General features: G+C 50.4%; 2 protein-coding genes across 8 annotated transcripts; one reads left to right on the top strand and one right to left on the bottom strand.

Annotated features, from left to right (window-relative positions):
* The first annotated feature begins 671 nt into the window (after window positions 1-671).
* Window positions 672-15,581, top strand: Blcap (BLCAP apoptosis inducing factor). 6 transcript variants are annotated; one of them, XR_011706759.1, is made up of 3 exons: window positions 672-964; window positions 4,818-5,341; window positions 13,640-13,815. XR_011706759.1 is itself a non-coding variant. In XM_027945228.2 (3 exons), exon 3 carries the CDS (start codon window positions 13,814-13,816, stop codon window positions 14,075-14,077), a length of 264 nt encoding a protein of 87 aa, XP_027801029.1. In that variant the 5' UTR covers window positions 672-964; window positions 4,822-5,341; window positions 13,640-13,813; the 3' UTR covers window positions 14,078-15,581. The 6 variants fall into 6 exon arrangements, 2 of the variants coding, with proteins under 2 accessions (XP_027801029.1, XP_071465019.1); XR_011706762.1 differs by lacking the exon at window positions 13,640-13,815 and adding an exon at window positions 6,115-6,460 and having other exon boundaries at window positions 4,822-5,341; XR_011706760.1 differs by lacking the exon at window positions 13,640-13,815 and adding an exon at window positions 6,088-6,460 and having other exon boundaries at window positions 4,822-5,341.
* Nnat (neuronatin) lies at window positions 10,097-11,697 on the bottom strand. Of its 2 annotated transcripts, XM_027945229.3 has the most exons (3): window positions 11,523-11,696; window positions 10,461-10,541; window positions 10,097-10,234 (listed from the first exon to the last, which is right to left on the bottom strand). In XM_027945229.3, the coding sequence occupies exons 1-3, from the start codon at window positions 11,592-11,594 to the stop codon at window positions 10,142-10,144; spliced, it is 246 nt and encodes an 81-aa protein (XP_027801030.1). In that variant the 5' UTR covers window positions 11,595-11,696; the 3' UTR covers window positions 10,097-10,141. The 2 variants fall into 2 exon arrangements, with proteins under 2 accessions (XP_027801030.1, XP_027801032.1); XM_027945231.3 differs by lacking the exon at window positions 10,461-10,541 and having other exon boundaries at window positions 11,523-11,697.
* Window positions 15,582-18,571: the final 2,990 nt, after the last annotated feature.

Genomic DNA, 18,571 nt, shown 5'->3' with positions numbered 1-18,571 from the left:
CAGTTGGTGCCAGATTTGCCTTCTCGTCCTAACTGTGTCTCTCAACCCAGCTAAACCTGAAGTCTAGAGGACAGATAAGGGAGGGAGGAGCTTGGTCTGGCCTTTCATCATTCATTCACTCAGTCACTCAGCAGTTACAGCCTTCCCCTCCCTGCCAGACCCCAAAGTGAGCCCCCTCCTCAAGGGGCTAACAGCGCAGTGAGGTCAGTGCCCCAGGAAGCACACGGGCACTGGCGATGCTTAACTGCCCGTCTCTCCAGGGCACAGATGCATCTGTCTTCTCCCCTGGGTCCTCCGTGGTTGGCACAGTGCCTGGCATATTTTAGGTGCCCATTAATATTTGCTGATTGAATGTGATGGCTTCCTGGAGGAGGTGGCCTTTGATCTGAGGCTTTGAAGACGGGAGAGAATCTGGACAGCTAAAGACAGAGGAGGGGTACCACCCCTCCAGAGGAAGCACGATGGGGTCGTTTTAGAAATGGCTGCTGAGAGGAGGAGGAGGGTTCTGGGTGAGACAGGAGGCAGAGAGAACGGAGAGGAGGCTGGTGGCTGGGACCAAACTTTGGTAATGGGGACAGAAAATGTCCCCAAGGAGGATTCTGGAGGAAAGGGCAAGGCTTGGGAAGTGTGAGTCAGCGTCCAGGGAGGGGCAGGCTGGGGAGGGCGGGAAGACTATCCAGGACTCTGAAGCTCCCAGAGCCCGGGCTGGTGTCAGTTCACCACCTGGAGCTGAGCCTGAAGACAGCACAGGTTTGTGGACAGAGAGGAAAGGGTTGCTGAGGAGCCAGCTCTGGGGGCAGGGGGTAATTCTGCTTTCTCTTCTCCAACTTTCTGGAGCCCCAAGGAGAAGACTGGCCATAGAGACCTTGCAATAACCCATCCTGGCATAAAGGTACCGGACAACAGGTCCCCCACGACACAGGCCTGACCCTTGCTCAGCAGCTGTACCGTGAGCCCTGGAATGGTAAGACCCCTCCTATATTCAGTATTTTTTCTTGGGATAGAACATACATAAAGCTCCTGGCCTTAGGGTTGGCTTGGTAAGCTCTTGCACATGGTCACCAACAGGTCTAAGAAGAGTTCTTTTCCAGCACCTTACAAAGTCTCTCTTGCTCCTTTCCTTCGCTACTCCCCTCCTGACCCTGGTCACCACTATTTTGGTTGCAATCAACATAGATTGTTTTTGCCTGCCCTTGAACTTTATATGAACAGATTCAAATAGCATGTACTGCTTTTGGGGTCTGGCTTCTTTTAGCTTGCATATTCTTTGCCAGATTCATCCATGGTGCTGCACAGACACCGAGATTGTCCTTTCATACACAGAACACAGTATGCTTGTCCCTCATAGCCAGAGGGGATTGGTTCCAAGGCACCATGAAGAAACAAAAATGCTCAAGTCTCTTATATAAAATGAAATAGTATTTATATATAACTTCCCCAAATTCTCCTGTATGTTTTGTTTCTCTATTTATTATTACTGGGGATTGAACCCAGGGGTCTTCTACCACAGAGCTTGATGGTACTGGGGATTGAACCCAGGGCCTTGCGCATGTGAGGCAAACACTCTACCAACTGAGCTCTATCCCCAGGTGCCCCCAGCCCTTTTTAATTCTCATTTTGAGATTGGGTCTCACTAAGTTACTGAGGCTGGCCTTGAGCTTATGATCCTCCTGCCTCCGCCTCCTGGGTAGCTGAGATTAAAGCATGCATCACTGCCACCTAGCATTCTCCTGTTTATTTTCAGTTAGCTCTGGATGAAGAATAATACCCAATACAATGTAAATGCTTTGTAAACAGTTGTTATACTGTATTGTTTAGGGAATTATGATGAGAAATTCTGTACATGTTCAGTTCAGATGGAATTTTTTAATGCAAGAATATTCATAACAGCTTTTTTTTAATAACACACACAAACTGGGGAGAGGGGAACCAACGAATATCTATCAAACAGTTATTCATGGAATACTAACCAGCTTGAAAAAGGAGCAAAGTTTTGATACACATAACAAAATGGATGAACATCAAAATGGTAGTAGTAGCCACACCTGTAATCCCAGCAACTCAGGAGGCTGAGGCAGGAGAATTGCCAATTCAAGGCCAGCCTCAGCAACTGAGCAAGGGCCTGAGCAACTCAATGAGACCCTGTCTCAAAATAAAAAATGTGCTGGAGATATAGCTTAGTGTTAAAAGCACTGGTTCAATCCCCAGTATCAAAAAAAAAAAAAAAAAGTCTGTATAGTAAAGGTTTTATATGTACTGCGTGATCCCATTTATATGGAAAACTATTCTATGGTAGAAAAAAAATCAGAGCATTGTTTGCCAGGGTGAGTGAGGTATGAGGGAACTTTCTAGACTGATGGTAACAGTCTATTCAGATAGAATTTTGATGCAGTTTTTCCCCAAATATTTTTAACCAGATGTTAGCTGAAACTTCAGAAGCAGAACCTGTGGACTGAAGGCCAACTATATTCCATTCAAAAAACAAGACACCATTTGTTGATCTGTTCTCCTGCTGATGAACAGTGGGGTATTTCCAGACCGGTGGAGCTATGACTTTTTTTTTTTTCCCCCTTTGGTGCCGGGGAATGAACGAACCCAGGGGTGCTTAACCACTGAGCCACATCCCCAGTCCTTTTTTATTTTTTATCTTGAGACAGATTCTTGCTAAATTGCCAAGGCTGGCTTCAAATTTGCGATCCTTTCCTCAGCCTCCCAAGTTGCTGGGATTACAGTGTGTGTGGCAATACCTGGCATGAATTTATGTTCTGTGAACGTTCTTGCACAAGTCTTTATATAGACTTAAGAGACTCATTTCTCTAGGGTAAATACCTAGAAGTGCCAATTCTAGGTCATAGCATACATGCATGTGCAGATTTAGTAGACTGACAGTTTTGTGCAGGAGTTGGACCAACTTTCTCTGCCACCAGCAACGTGCTGATGAACTGCAAATTGCTCCAGATCCTTGCCAGTGCTTAGCTTCCCCTCTTCTTTTTTGTGGGGGAGGGGGTACCAGGGATTGAACTCGGGGGCACTCAACCACTGAGCCACATCCCCAGACCTATTTTGTATTTTATTTACAGACAGGGTCTCACTGAGTTGCTTAGCACCTTGCTTTTCTGAGGCTGGCTTTGAAATTGCAATCTTCCTGCCTCAGCCTCCAGAGCCACTGGGATTACATGCATGCACCCCGTGCCAGGCTCCCCTCTTATTCTAAACAAGAACTTCCACTACAAGTCTTCTCTTACCTTCCAGTATTGGATACTGGGTGTGCCTGGCATGGACACACTGAACCCTTACCAGGCCTATTTGAATCTCCCCTCAAGGAGGAATGGACATCTCCTTGACTTAGATGTGACCCCAGGTACTAGGGTGATCATTGTGTGACCATGAACAAAAAATCAGCAAAAGGACCACAGAGATGGAATGAACCTAAGTCCTTGATGACAATGCCAAGTCACTCCAATCATCAGCCAATGAATGGCAGACTACTTATTTTTTAAGTCAATTAATTTAGGGTAAAGAACCTAAAGGATACAGTCCACAAACAAAATGCTCTTCATCCCAGAACCCAATGGTGTATTCCTGTCTTCCACACTTCTCAACCCCACTGAACGCTCCTTCCTTCTTAAACCTTTCTTTCTGGGACCCATTATTACCTGGTTCTTCTGCTTCTCAGTCTCCTTTCCTGGCTGCTCCTCCTCTGCCCACTTTTCTATCTACCTTCCCTCCCTTGGGGTCTCACCAGCACCATGAAGGGTGTGCTGAGGATCTTCAGCCACCCTCCTGAGCTCCAGCCTCAAAGAAAACTGCCTGTTTCCTTATCCACCTAAGGGTTGCTCAGGCACTTCAAATTCACGTCCTCAAAGCCAAACTTCTGATCTCCCCCCTCAGTCTGTCTCTAGCCAAGGACTCTTTCATCCCTTCATGTACTCAAGACCAAAGCCTAGGTGTTACTACGGGTTCCCCAGGCCCCCAAGAACTGATCTTACATTCTTTCCCTCTCTGGCTCCCCAGGCCAACCCCACTGTCTGGTCACCATTACTGTGTCTGGAAAGCTACAAGGGACTCCCCACACCCACTCCCCTTGTCTTCTGTGCCATGCAGCCGAGGTGGCCGTTTGGAAACCCAGATTTGATATCATTCCATTGATGAAAATGGCTTTTTGTTCCTCACAAGATAAAATGCAAATCCATTGTGTGGCACTACCTGCCTTACTCCTTACACTCCCTGTGTTCCTTCCTTCCCACCTTCGTGTCTGGGACAAGTTGTTCCTTCTGTCTAGAAAAATTTCCCTTTCTCTCTTGGCCGGCACAACTCCTGATCATTCTTGGTCTCTTGGCTTAAATGCCATCTTCCCAAGGAGGCTCTGTCTTCATCCCCCCCACCCTACATTAGGACCCTATTCACTTTCACAACACTCTACTTTTCCTCACATCACTTCCCCTGGTGTATAATTATGTACTGATTTGCTTAAACTTATCGGTATATAGTGATTATTTGATAACTGTCTTTCCTCCCCCACGCCCGCCCCCAACACTCTCACCCATTAGACTGGCAGCACACAGAGGTCAGGCCCAGAGCCCTGGTACTCTCTACCTCTTTGCCTTTAACACTGCGCTTGCACATAGTAGGCACTCAGGAATGTGCCTAATCAGCTAATATATGAACACACTGACATAAAAACCCTGAGGCAGGCATTTCATCGACTTGAGGAAGCTGGGCGTGGGGGTGGGCGGGTGGCTCGCCTGCCCAAAGTCCAGGGCGAGGGGAGGAGCAGGCTCCAAGTTCTGAGCGGGGGTCTCTACCCTTGTGGAAAGGCAGGCGCGGGGCCGGACTGTGAGCCTGGAGGCACACACACTCCCGACTGTGAGCCCGGAGTCCACGGCTGCAGGAGCAAACCCGCCACGACACAGCTCGCCTGGAGAACTAAGCCACGCCCGCTCGACTCTCAAGGAGTGAAGATCACAATCTGCTGCATATGCATGAAGGGACCACGGGCCCGTGATTTGGGGCTCCCCGGCCTTCGCCTGATTAAAAATTCTTCCGTCCTGAAGAACCCGGCACCCCATAATTTCTTAAAAGTACATAGGAGTCCTTCAAAGCGTTGTCTGTGGCTGAAATTGGGGGAGGTCCCGGCGAAGGTGATCTCATGTGGGGCCATAGGATCAGGCGTCCGCCGTGGGGAGCTCGATCCCGCGAGGGGTCCTCGTCCGGCTCGACTAGAAGACGAAGGGGGCGTCTCCCCAGCTTCTGCGGCGTTGGTGGAGAGCTGAGGTGGAGGCAGGCTGCGGCAGCTACGGCGACGGTGGCGGCGGCGGCGGCGCCATGGCAGGGCTCGCAGGTACCGTGGCGTCAGCCCGCGGGGAGCGAAATGAGAGGCCCTCCTTGCGGCCGCGCCGCCATGTTGTCCCCTCGGGGTCACCTTAGGCGTCGCTGGGTCCCTCATTGGGTTTTTTTTCCGCGTGCCCGGGGGTGGGGGCACCCCTGTCCGGCGTCGCGTGGTTGCCCTGCTTCGCTCCGGCCTGGGCCTGGCGGGTCCTTTCCCGGCCCGAGGGTGGGTCAGCGGGCTCCTGGGTTCTGGCTCGGGCCTCCAAGGTCAGCGCCCTCCCGGGATGGGCCAGGTAGGACTGGGGAGAGCGACCACTACCTCTTCGCCCTGGGACCCAGGCAGGGGGCCAACTTGAGGGGGGCCTGTCACTCTTTCCCCGCCACTTCAGTTGCCTTTTTTTTTTTTTTTAAATCAGAAGGGGCATGGGGTGGGCGAGGCCCCCGGGTTCCGCTTTGGTGTCGGGTGGTAGGTGGACGCTTTGCTTCGGGTCGCGGGCGCTTCTCATCCCCTCTAACTTCACATCAAGTCTGGACGTTCGTTCCCTTTCTTCCAGTGCATGGGGAGTGGCCCTCAAGGGCAGCTGAAGGAACGGAATGCCTGGCACACTCCTGGCCTGGAAAGGAAGAATGGGGGGATGGGGACCGTTGCTTTCCCTTCCTCCTTCCAGACCGGCTTCAGTTTCCTTCCAGGCCTTTTCCATAATAAACGCTGGGAAACTGGGGTCTGCCCTAGGAAAGAAACTGCCTTTCTGTTTATAGGTTTGGATCGTCTTTTGTCCCTTTCAGGGAACTGGTGTGTTGGGGACGGCCTCTCCGCCCTGCCTGACACGGTCCAGCCATCCTGTCAGCCTTCTGGACGGCAACACCAAAGCCAGGACCAAAAAAAAAAAGTTTCCGATTCAGTGCTACCGCCAAGTGTTCGATCTTATTTGTTTTAAATCAGAGATTAATTGACGGCAAGCAGATCTCTTAGAAGGCTCAGTTGCTGGAAACCTGTTCATTTTCCAGTGACTACATCAATTCTGTATCTGAAGTTGGTCTTCTTAGAATTGCTGCCAAAATAGTGAAAGCTTTTTTTTTTTTTCCCCTTCTGTAATATGTTTTTTCAAAGAGAAATCCGGCTTAGGCTGTCCTTTTTTGTTGTTGTTTGTTTTTGTTCTCCTGTCTTTGACATACATGCATTCCATTTCAGACCTATCACTGTGTGATATACCAAAGGCCATGTGTTGCCTGCCACTCTGACTTCCTGCTCTCAGAATACTCAGGAATCTGGATCCTGTAGGAGGGGAAGTGGGGAGAATAAAGGGGATCATTCTCAGAAGAGATAGTAACGGGTCTCAGGGGCATATGGAGAAAGAGGTCACCCCAGAAAAAGAGACTGTTTTTATACTAGTGTGTGCACATATGTGTACACACATGTAAATCTCTGAAGGGAATTAAATGCATCTTCAGACTCTCCCCCTGGGGTGTTTGTTTCTGAGGAGAAACAAATTTGAAAATAGAATCTAGTAAATGGCTTACAACACAATTGCTCCCCCATCCAGCCATGTGTACTAAACTGTTGCTGGTTCTATAGTTGAAACTCAAGAAACTTGTCCCTTCTCTAGCCTTCCCCCCATAACAACTATTCCTTCCTTCAGTCACAACTCAGGTGCTTCAAAGATAGAGGTATCAAGTGTCACATAGCACCCACACTCTTGAAGTTTTGGTACCATCCCCCAGCCTGTCCCAACTTCACCTTGTTGGTCTAAGAAAACTTGACATCCTTTTCAGGTATTCGACCCAAGGTGTGGGACAATAACCTGTTGCTGGCGTCCCACGAAGCCATTCCAGTCTCCTCACAATTCTCTTTTCTTGGCCTTATAGGGACAAAGTTGGGAGGTGGGGGGTTAGGGAGGAATGGTTTAGGGAAAGGGGACATTTAGCTTTATGTACTCAGGGCTTTGCAATAAAACCAAATATCCTTTTGCTCTGTGAGAATAAAAATTTTTTATGATATAGCTTGTGAAAAACATTTTATAAACAAGATGTGTTTGGATCAGACTTCTAGTCATTGCATGGGGATGGAAAGTCAATGCATTCCTTTTGTCCTCTAATTGGTTAAATTTGCTGGTTAAGTTTGAGAGTGGGGACGAAAGGGATGCAGCCCGCCAAGGCAGTCCTTGCCCACCCAGAATCTATCATCTTAGTACATACACTCCGAGCCCTGCTGAAGGATGGATGGAGGAAAGGGCTTTGCCAAGATCATCTGGAAAGCCCTGAGGTGACCGGCAGTACCCTGCCTTCTGAAGGGGAGGAGCACAGGAAATGCTATGTCCAGAGTTGACGGGCCCTTCCATACTGCTTTGGATTCTTTCTGTGAACTCAGCTGTTGTCTAACTTGAACTGAGGTTAGAGCATCTGGGGCAGTGGGGCAGTAGCACACCCCGAAGGCTGTGAGGGAAGGGTCAGCCTTCATTGAGAACACATGTTGAAATATGTGCCTGGTTCCTTGGGTTTAGTGTGAAAAAACCACAGAAGCTCCTTGTCTTGAGGCCGGTTAAAATATAGGCTTCAGGAGGGAGGAGGTGTGGGCCTTGCCTGCTAAAGAGTCACCCTTGGATAAGAGGAGACCTGCTTTACCTTCAGGTCATGGTAGTGGATATAACCACCCAGTTAAGGAAGATAGAGTCTATCATTGCCATCCCACCCGAGTCCCGATTGCTGCTTTGGCAGAATGTTTCTAATGTATGTGGGTCGACAGGATCTTAGAGGAGCTCTTCCAGAGGGGAACTAAAGATAAGGGGTGAGAGGGACCTGGCTGGGTGCCCTAGGCTGATTTAATTGATGGCTAAGCCAAGACCAGACCAAGATCCCACACAGTTCTCTGATGCTGAGTGAAGTTATAGGGTCTTCAGAGATGCTGGTGATTGGACTGAGGAATATAAGAGGCTTGTTTAGGAAAGGGAAACATCAGATTCAAGAGGCCAAGGTGCTTTGTGCTCCAGCATGTTTGTAACAACTGTGTGACTAAGGGATTTGAGGAAGTGGCAGAAGAGATTTATGGCCTTCCAACTCCCTCCCTTGGTGCTGACCCAGGAACAGGTGTGTAGTGACAGGAATGGATAAAACTAGAGATGAGGCTGAACAGGTGGTGGGGCCACTTGGTGAGGCAGTCAGCTGACCAACTGAGTCAGTAAAAGGAGTCCTGACTCGCTGAAGAGTGAGGGGAGCAGAGCAGCCAGCCCACCCATCCTGGTTGATGGCAGGGAAGAGTCCAGGGCCAGGGACCTGGTAAGCAACCTTTAGGGATAGAGAGGCCAATGCTGGGGGGCGGGGGGGAGCTGGGAACCCGGCAATGGGGAGAGAGCAGGGGAGAGGTTTCTGGAGTGGGGTTGGAGGTGGGGAGACCCTAGGGAATATCAAAGTTAGGATGGATGGACTTGGAGCATTAAGCTGGGGGAAGGAGGCCCCATACCGCACCTCCTATCCCATCCTCATTGCCTAAGCCAGGGTCCACCCTGCCCAGTTCCCACCCTGCCCAATGCTTATTTCCTTGGGGCCCCTGAATAGAGACTGGAGTGTAGCTTTGTGTCTGAAATCATCCCCTTGGGCCTCAGTACCCCATTTTGAGTGCTACTCCCACTTTTTCCCCCTTCTCCCAAAGTGATATCCTGTGGTGAGGCTCTTATTCCAGCACCGCAGGTGAAGGCTCCCACCCCTCTGGGGAGGGGGAAGTGGTCCCTTATTCTGGGATCACAAGTAAAGATGTCAACTTTCCTCTTTGGGGAGGGGCATAGTCCTTTATCTCAGGACAGTGGGCCCACACCACAGTGGGCACATTGGCCCAGCCTTAGCAAAGTGTGTACCCCCGCAAAATAAGCCACAAGAGACATCTTTTGGTGCGCCTCCACCAACCCGCAGGGTCCTAGGACACTGTGCGAGTCGGGGGAGGTACTGTTTTTTTTATTTTTTGTAGAGGCGGTCCCTGTCCTCCAGGAGCTTACAATCTAGCTGGGGAGACACAACTAACGCACACTTAAACAATCAGTACAATTAGCGATTACCACAATATTGACCACAACTGCGTGAGACCTGGGAAAGCAAGATCAGTGAGGGGCAGGGGGCTCGGAGAAGACGTTTTGTACAAAGATGGGATTCTTTTATTGGTTGTATAAGTCCAAATTAAGTGACACATTTTGTGGGGATAGGATGGGCTTGGGAGTCAGCGAGGAGAAAAGAGGAATGAAGGGAGCAGAGGCAGCAGGGCTGGAATGCTGGCGCGCACACTGTAGGCAAGGGACGGTGAGAGGGCCCCACTCTGTTTCTTAACCCCCCTCCTTCGCTGCCCATGCCCTCCAGTCCCGCCACTCGCAACACAGTTGGCGCCTCCTCTGCTGCATTGAGATTCAGGGCTTCAGCTGGTGCTGTTGGAATGTCCATTTTGCTGGCTGGTGTGGTGTTTGGATCTCCTTGGTGGGGCCTGTTGGCATGGCTGCAGCTCCGGGGCTTGGATAGTGCTGTCCCGACTTGGTCCAGATCAGAATGTGATGCCTACACCCAGATCTCGGGGGTCTGCTCCCCCCACCCCTCTCAATCCCCACCCCACCTGCAGAGGGGCAGGTGCAAAGGGGTTGGGAAGGGATCTAGTATTGTCGAAATTGTCGGTGCTGCTTCTCCGGGGGCCTACCAGCCCCTCACTGACCTTGGCAAGTGCTCCTCTGGCGAGGGAGCACAGGGGACCCCCCATTCCTGCGCGGCGCTGGCTCCCATGCTGGTTGAGCTGCACAGGAGCACCTGATGATACGGCCGCCCAGGGCTGGGAGCTGCGGCCTCAGTTGGGGGCTCGCTGCCGGCGCTCCCCCAGCACCTGCCGCCCGGTCCGGGACACCGTGTACGCCAGCTTCTGCAGGGAGTACCTGAACACCTGCGGTGAGAGACCCAGGATCCACCCTTAATAGAGGGCATCCGCAGTGTGTCCGGTGCTGCCGTGCCCACCCGCGCCCCACCCCCTGCCCCGCCCGCCTGCCCAGCATAGGCTGGAGAGGCGGGCGCGGGCGCAGCTTGTCCACGAGTCAGGGCAGCTGGAGCTTTTCCAACTGTGCTGAGAGCTGCATGGCGGCAAGCTGATTGGACCCACAACTTAGGTATACCTCACTTCTCGCAATGGGCTGTGTCCCTGGAGGATTTCGAAAAGCGAATCCTACCCAGTAAATGCAGCATTCCAGGAACACCTTGAAGGAAATATGCGATTCCTTTGGCAAAAGATTCCTTTAGCAGGGAATTCTTCCTGCAAAGGGAGCTTTTCGGGTAAATGATTTTATAGGCAAAGCGCTTTTTTTTTCCGATTTATTTTATGCAAAGCACTTTTGCCTTTTTTTTTTTTTTTTCAACAAAGTGATTTGTCCTTTTTTGGAAGCACTTTTTTCCCCTTCCATTTTTTTCTGCGAAGGGCTTTTTCCTCTAATTGTTTTATTCAAAGTGTTTTTGTCCGATTCATTTGTTTTTTCTGTTAGCTCCTTTGTCTGATTTTTTTTTTTCTGCAATGCGCTTTTTATCTAATGCTTTTTTCCTACCAAATGCTTTTGAACGATTTTTTTTTCCTGCAATGCGCGTTTTCTTCTATTTTTCCCTTTAATTACTTTTTCTCTCTTTTGGTGTTTCCTTTTGTGAAGTGATTTTTTTTTTCCCCTGAGAAGTACCTTTTTCTAACTTGGTTTTTGTCCCAACCCTGCAAGCGCAAATATATATATGTGCATATATATATATATATGTGTGTGTGTGTGTGTGTGTGTGTGTGTGTATTTTTTAAAGAAAATTTCCCCGCAATGCGCAATTTTTTTAAGACGGAATTTTTTTGCTAGGCGAGCGATAAAGTCTTGAAACATACAAGCGCCCCGCCTCCCTCCTCGGGTCGAGTCTGGGTGTAGCGGGTTTCTCTTACCACATAGGTCTCTAAAAGCCTCAGCGATCGTCCGCCTCGCCCGAGTCTTTGTTCCCAGCTGGGCGCGGGCGCACTGGGAAGGGTCTGCTCGAGGAGGTGGGCGCAGGGAACCCGCGAGGGGCGCGCGGTGCCGCAGCGGCACTTGGGCGGACAGGGATCGCGGCAGTCGGGATAGGATGGGTTCGGGTGGCGGCAATCGCGACGCAGGGTTTGTGGGATCGGGATGCGCGCACCAGGAGCCCTCTTCGACCTGGAGTTCCCAAACGCTTACCTGCAGCAGCACGCGGAAGATGTACCAACCGATGATGAGCAGTTCAGCCGAGGCCGCTGCCACTGCCGCCATGGTTCCGAGAGTCCCTGGAAGGTAGTCGAGAGAGCAAGGGTTCGCCGAGATCTTCTGGTCTCTCGGAGTCCGCTGTTGGGCGTACTGCCGCAGCGGCCGCGGCCGTGCCTTAAGTACCCTCCCGCCACCTAACTGCGCATGCGCACTCGGGGGGGGGGGGCTGTCCAAGAGGAGGGGTGGCGGGGGGCGCTCTTCATTCGCCAAGCGAGAAAAAAATAATCCATCTGCTCTTTTCACACTGACCCCCGCCTCCTGAGTCCCATCTTAGCCCCCTTCCAGAAGATTCCGCCATGCCCGCTTTTGAATTTCGGTGTAAAATGGAGGGGCGTCACGACTCTGGGTAGAGTATAGAGGGCAAGGGTAGGGAATGCAAGCCTCCTGTTGTGGCGCCCCTCTCTCTAAGCTCTGGCCTGTAAATTTGAGCCCAATGTCCAGTGCTGTGCCAGAACGTTCCTCCCGCACAGGTGGAAAACCTAAGTTATGGGAGGGGTCATCAGCCCGGTAGAGCAAAAAAAAGATACTCCTTCCAGGAGTCATGGCATCGGAGGCCCCTGCTCAGCACTCTCCTAATATACAATGTCCTCTGCTTCATTGGAGTCCCTGAGCAAGAACCCTTCGGTGATTCTTAACATCCCGCTTTTTATGGTAGCGAGAAGATCGGTATCTGCAGCAGTGGCGGTGGCTACTGTAGGGACCCGGGCCAGGACACTGCACTCTTACCGCAAAAGATATAGTATCTACTCTGTGGGAGGGAAGAAAGAAGGATTGGCGCCCTTTGTGTGCGCGAAAGGAATGAGCTCTACCGAGAAGGGGTCGGAATGTGTTCGGAAGAGTTTTCTGCAGGACAGATCATTTCAATCTCTGCCTTCCGCTCCCCTCCCCCAGATCCTGGTAGGTCTGCCTCAGCTTGCTTGGGTCTTTGTATCCCTTGTTCCACAGGGCTGGAGCACTGAGCCGGATTTCTCTACAGCCGCCAAGGCTTGGGCTACCGTAGCTGGGTAGCTCCGTTTCATAGCGAAGCGAGTCCCTCCCTGCGCTTCCCTAGTTGAGCGTGGGTTTTGCGGGCCCGTCTCAGAGCACCAGCCTGGTGGTTCCCTCCACGGAATGTTGGATTTGTACATGGGAAGACCAAAACCGGGTGTGCAGCGGGGCCCAGCGCCTGGTTGGCCTGCGGAAAGCACCTCTCTCCAACAAGCTACCTGGCATGAAGACTAACTGGCACTTACCCCTACATGGATAGGAAATTAATTTTGATTAAAAGCTCATGGAGGTCAGGTTCTGTACAATGCCAGCAGCAGATGGAGGCGTAATGATCCAAGGGAGTTCAGTTTGGTTGAAGTAGCATAGTGATTCTTTTCCCTACATCGACTTTCGAAGAAGTTGTTTGGTTTTGGCAAAATGACACTGGACTGTTTGAAAAAAACAAGACCAGCCCAGGCTGCCATCTTAAAATATTTGGTGCCCAGCCACTGCTGTAGCTTCCCAGCCCAGAGCTTGCAAGGATCCATTGCCCACCCTCATACTGGTCCTGCAGTATGCTGCTGACTGCTTTAACTCACCACTCACTGGTTGCTCCAGCTCAGCATCTGTGCTGGGAGAGAGACTAGCTACAGAACCCTTCTTTACCACATGGGGGCACAGTATGGAACCCATGGAGGTCCTGTGGCAACCACAGGGCGGTATTGTGAGGTCTGGGCCCTCTGAGGACAGGCCGCAGCCCCAGGAGGCGATACATGATCTCTGCCGGGCAGGACCCAGGCAAAGCCAGTCCACTGTGCAGACCGTGCCAGAGCCCTCTGGGGGACCCCTCCCCAGTGGAAACCCCAGGGAGACACCTCAGGAGGTTTCCTGAACTGGTGGCTTGGAGAGGAGTAGAACTTGCTCGGGTGGGCGGGGAGGAAAGGGCATTCACATTTAACTGTTGTTAACCATGATCCATTTTCCCAAATAAGTATACATTCTGTTCCTGTTTTTTTTTTTTTTTTTTTTTTGTCTGTCTGTCTGTTCTTTGTCTGTTTGTCTGTTGTGTTGACTTTTCTCTTCAGGATCCCTGCTGCCTTGGTGATCCCGGGCTGACAGCCAGAGAGCACAGCGGCTCAGCTCCTGGAGAGAGGGTTGAAGAAAGCGGAGGGCAGCCGCCTGCGCCCGCTGGCTCCCATTAGGTCGGTTCCTGCAGCGGTGCCCGGCAGCCTTGGCGAAGGCCCTGCCCAGCAGAGATCATGTATTGCCTCCAGTGGCTGCTGCCCGTCCTCCTCATCCCCAAGCCCCTCAACCCCGCCCTGTGGTTCAGCCACTCCATGTTCATGGGCTTCTACCTGCTCAGCTTCCTCCTGGAGCGGAAGCCTTGCACAATTTGTGCCTTGGTTTTCCTGGCAGCTCTGTTCCTCATCTGCTATAGCTGCTGGGGAAACTGTTTCCTGTACCACTGCTCGGATTCCCCGCTTCCAGAATCAGCACACGACCCTGGTGTTGTGGGCACCTAACAGCTGCCCTGTTAGCTTTCTACGGAAGCAGAAGACGGGAGGGGAGGCATTGACATAGGTCATAAAGCATTGGAGTTTCAAATCCCGCAGCCCCGCGGGTGCCACATTCCTGACGGCGCCTTTTTGGCCTGTGATGTTTTATCCTTATAATGTGAATAATGGCACTGACCTGTGCTTTTATTGTAGAGTCCTATAGTCATGGGTGGTCTTGTGATTGTGTGTGTTCTGTCCCCATCTGGGTCCCGGCTGGCAGGATGGCCACTCCCCTCGCCTCATTACAGCGAGGAGTCTACATCCATCCTAGTCAACTGCCCTGGGCAGATAAAATGCCAGTCTCCTTGTCACCTCTGTGACCCCTCCTTGTCAGGGTCTCTCTCCTTCCCAGAATGTTACTGACACCTCAGTCCTTCTCCTGTTTTCCCTTTAGTTCTCTTCTACCCTTTCCTTTTTTTGGGAGCACCTGTTCAAAACAGGGCTCATTTTTGCACTTATCTCGAATTTGAAGAGATTGCTGATGCCCGAGAGCCTCGCTTTTTCATCCTCCTTCCCCTTTTCAGCAGGCTAGACAGAAACATGTCTTGACTGTTCATTGTCCACAAACCTCCAGTGTTTCCTCTGCTTCATTTTTAAGAGAGAAGCAACAGATAGAGGTTGTTCTTTCACCTGAGTGTCTGGGCTCCGGCTCCCCAGCCCAGCCTCGCTTCCTTTGCCCTTCCTTCCTGCCTTTCTCAGCATCCTGAGAGGGGGCCTCCTGTGTCTCCTGTGCATGCTCTGCAGGATGGAGGTATGGTGTGTTTGTGTAGAGCTAGTGGTCCCCTGCTGAGTGAATGGGAACATTCTTTTGTGTTTCATAGCAGCCGTGATCCCCTTGATAGGTGTTTGGATATTTTTCAGTGTGCCCTGTGTGTGTGTGTGTGTGTGTGTGTGTGTGTGTATGTATGTGCAAATGTGTGTATTCCTTTTAAAGAAGCTTTACCGAACGTGTTCTGATTTTGAGGTTTAGCAGTAGCTAGCTGTATGTAGTAGGTACCGCTGCAGTTTTTATTTAGCATGGGGATTGCAGAGTGACCAGCACACTGGACTCCAAGGTGATTCATACAAGACACAGGGGAGCAGTGGCCATCGTCCTCCCGCCAGGAGCTTCTTCGTTCCTGCGCAAGTAGACTGTACGTTATGAAGAACACACAGGAAGACTTTGTGACTGTCACTTGCTTTTTTCTTTCTCTGCACTTCAGTAACAAGTGTTGGCAAACGAGACTTTCTCCTGGCCCCTGCCCACTGGGGATCAGCATGGTTGTCCTTCGAGTCGGAACCATTCCTCTCTCTTGCCTGAGGAGGGAGGGAAGCAGGCCAGGCAGAGGACAGAACTGGAGGCAGTCCATCTAGGGAATGGGACTGTGAGGCCACACTTGTGAAACATTTGGACTGCTGTTGTAGAGCTTTTATTTCTGGTGTGTTCGTTGCACAGCTGTTTGAAATGTTTAATAAAGCTTTATAAACTTTACTTTGTGGTTTAATGTGGCTGCAGTCCATTTGGGCCATGGTGTTGGATTTCTGAGTTGGTGGGGGGCAGGGGGAAACACCGAGGGGCTGAGTCCTTGGCGCCAGAGTACCTTAGCCTGAAAATTTGATCTGCTCTCTGGAGAGCAGATGGTGGAGCTGGGGGATGGGGAGCAGGGGCAGGCCAGGCGATGAACAGGAGGGAGTCTGAAAGTTTTCAGAGATGAGACATTTGTGTTTCTCAGCTCCCATGGCTTCCCGCCTGAAATTGTTTCCCTCCATAGGAGATTTGAGTAACTGATCCCTTGACAAACAACTTAAGACAGCTGGAGCTCTAATCATCAAGGATTTTTATGGTGCTGCTTTTGAAGTAAAAATAAAGTGAAACCCCTCATGGCATCTCAAGTGGAAAAATAAATAAGACTGGCGGTCCAACAAGCAGACTTAAGGTGGTGGCTAGAAGCAGGAAAGTGGTGCGGTTCCATGTTGGGGATGTGTACAGACTCCCATTGGCCACCGACCTTGAGACAGAGCAGGGAAGTTTGTCAGGGCCCTGAGCTGGACATCCACTCCTGACTCTATTCTTACTCCCAGGATCATAGGAGTGCTGCCTGCTCAAGGCATAAGGCTCTCACAAGGAATTACTGAGATAAGAATTGTGGAAGGGTTTTGGTAACTTCCTAGAAGTTACCTTTCTTACTTGGACTGTTAATTTATTGCTATAAAGTTGTCTGCAGTTTTCTCCTGCTCTTTTAAGTCCCCCCCCCCCCACATTGTTACTTTATTCCTTTTTTCATTCCTAGCATTGCTTATCCAGGCTTTCCCTTGATCAAAACTTACCAAAAATTTATCTGTTTTAGAGGTATTTTCAAAGAACCAAAATTTTAACCATCATATATGTTGGGTATTTTTCCTACCTGACTCATTGGTTCTTTTATCTATAAATTTTTTCTTTTCTGGGTTTCTGAATATATTTTGTGGTTCTGTAGTCATGCAAGCTGAGGATTCATATATACAGAAAGGACGGTTTGTTCAACAAACATTGAGACCTTGTACTAGGCTTGCTGGGGATTTCAGGGGCAAGACCCAGGCCTGGCTCTCCAAGACCTCATGATTCTAGCCTGGTGGGAAGACTTAACAAAATAGACAATTGCAAATTCCAAAAACAAAACAAACAAACGAAGGCTTTTGTGTCCCTACTCTCCTGTGGAGGCACCTGGGTGATAAATGAAGCCAAGATTATTGCTTATTTTGCTCTCCCTCAGAAAGCAGCTTTCTTTTTTAGGTCAAGCCCACTTAAGAGTCACAAATAGGCTTCCCTCTGAAAGACTTGTGGTCCTTTCCAATAGGGTGCCTGCCTCCCACCTCTCCCACAGTGCCTGCCAAATCAGCATCCTGTCTGCCCAACAGTGCTTCTCACCTTGCCCAGTACCCCATCCTGGAGGACATGGTCCATGAGGGATCTTCCTGAAATGCCTTTGAGGAAGGGGCACCAGGCCTTAGAAAAACCACACTTTATAGCTGTTTGACACTGTAGTTCCTGGGACAGATGATTGCTCACAAGTTTCCTAGAAACCATGAGACACTGTAAGACCTAGGCTTGGACTTCTTTAGGAAGTCTCTTCCCTGCCCTGGGCCTCAGTTTCCTTAGAGATACAATTTGGTCTGTGGAACAAAGACAGTTTTCTCAGCCCTGATATCCTGGATCCAGGATCTTAGGGTCCTCCTGGACCTACTTGAGGAAGGTGGCTAAGCTCTAAGCAGGTGGCAGGGGACCTTGGGGATAACCTGTATGTGCTTTGTGCATTAGTCAACATACCCCTTAAACCTAAAGACTCCCTCTATCAGGAAGCTTTCCTGGATTTTTCCCTGGAGATTGCTTGCCTAGAGCACTTGGCTCAGGCTTCTGCTGGTGATAAGCAGACTTACTCTTCCTTAATGACTAGATTCCTGGCATGGCCCTTGAGGGCTCCTCCTGCCTCAAAAGGAGGCCTGCATTTTTATTTATCCAGCTGCTATTTGTCAGAATCCCAGGCATGAAGAGGGCTTGGGGCTACAGGGTGGACAGTCCCTACCATTAGGGAGTCTTCCAGGAAAATGGGAGAGGGAATGACATTGAGCAAATAATCTGAGAGGTACACAACTGTGGACTGTGGCAGGTGCTAGAAGAGAGTCTCAGAAGGGATCTGATGCAGACCTGAGAGGATTGACATTCAGACTGAGATCTGAAGATCAAGTGTAAATGTTTGAGCAGTGAAGTAATAAATGAGATGTTATTTCTTACCATCTAATCAAGCATCTCTGTGCTTGCAGATAAAGAGACTGGGCTGAGAGTAAAATTAAGGACCACCAGTATCTGGCTGCCCTAGAATCATAACCCAAAAGGCTTTTTGGGCAAAAGAGGTCAGTCCATTTAAAGTTAGAGTACTAACTGATGGGAGATCTTAAAGGGGGGTTGGGGGGCTAAGGCTGAATTGCTGGTGGCAGGCCCCAAAACTCAGCCCTGGGGACTCTTCAATTTTCAGCTGACTGGGAACTATCACAGGAAACAATCACAAACAGGGGTCTGAAGGAAGCTGGAAGGTGACACAATCAAACAGCATTTAAGGTGGGACACTCCAGCTGGGCACAGTGCAGCCTTTCAACAGGGAAAGTAGCAGAGCTGTCGGCTGAGAAGGCCACTGACCAGACTGGCCAGACCACTGCGAATGAGAAAAAGTGGATGGAAGGAGCATCCATGTGTGAGGAGGGAGGAGGCAATGAAAGAGGACAGCAGGAAAGCCAACTCCCACTGAATAGCGGCAGGAAAGGAGGCCAGAGAAGGTTGTCACCTGTGTCCAGTCAGTTGGCACAACCAGAACCTAGTCCCCTGGCACCCGGCAAAGCTCACAACCCACCCCACCAAAACAGGTAAAAAGGTCATTGTTCTGAAAAGAGGAGAGGGCAAGGAAGTGTTCTTGGCAACTGTTGGAAGATTAACCTGCCTCAAACCAG

Source organism: Marmota flaviventris, chromosome 2, assembly GCF_047511675.1.
Source record: "Marmota flaviventris isolate mMarFla1 chromosome 2, mMarFla1.hap1, whole genome shotgun sequence".
NCBI classification, from domain to species: domain Eukaryota; kingdom Metazoa; phylum Chordata; class Mammalia; order Rodentia; family Sciuridae; genus Marmota; species Marmota flaviventris.
This window is presented reverse-complemented; position numbering and strand designations above follow the sequence as displayed.

What these genes read in the sequence shown, in the direction of transcription:
- Nnat (XM_027945229.3), bottom strand. Translation starts at nt 11,594, where the DNA reads ATGGCGGCAGTGGCAGCGGCCTCGGCTGAACTGCTCATCATCGGTTGG. An exon ending in TCTTCCGCGTGCTGCTGCAG is followed by an intron (nt 10,542 to 11,522) that starts GTAAGCGTTTGG and finishes ATTTCCTTCAAG; the next exon opens with GTGTTCCTGGAATGCTGCAT. An exon ending in AGCCCATTGCGAGAAGTGAG is followed by an intron (nt 10,235 to 10,460) that starts GTATACCTAAGT and finishes CTCTCACCGCAG; the next exon opens with GTGTTCAGGTACTCCCTGCA.
- Blcap (XM_071608918.1), top strand. Translation starts at nt 13,814, where the DNA reads ATGTATTGCCTCCAGTGGCTGCTGCCCGTCCTCCTCATCCCCAAGCCC.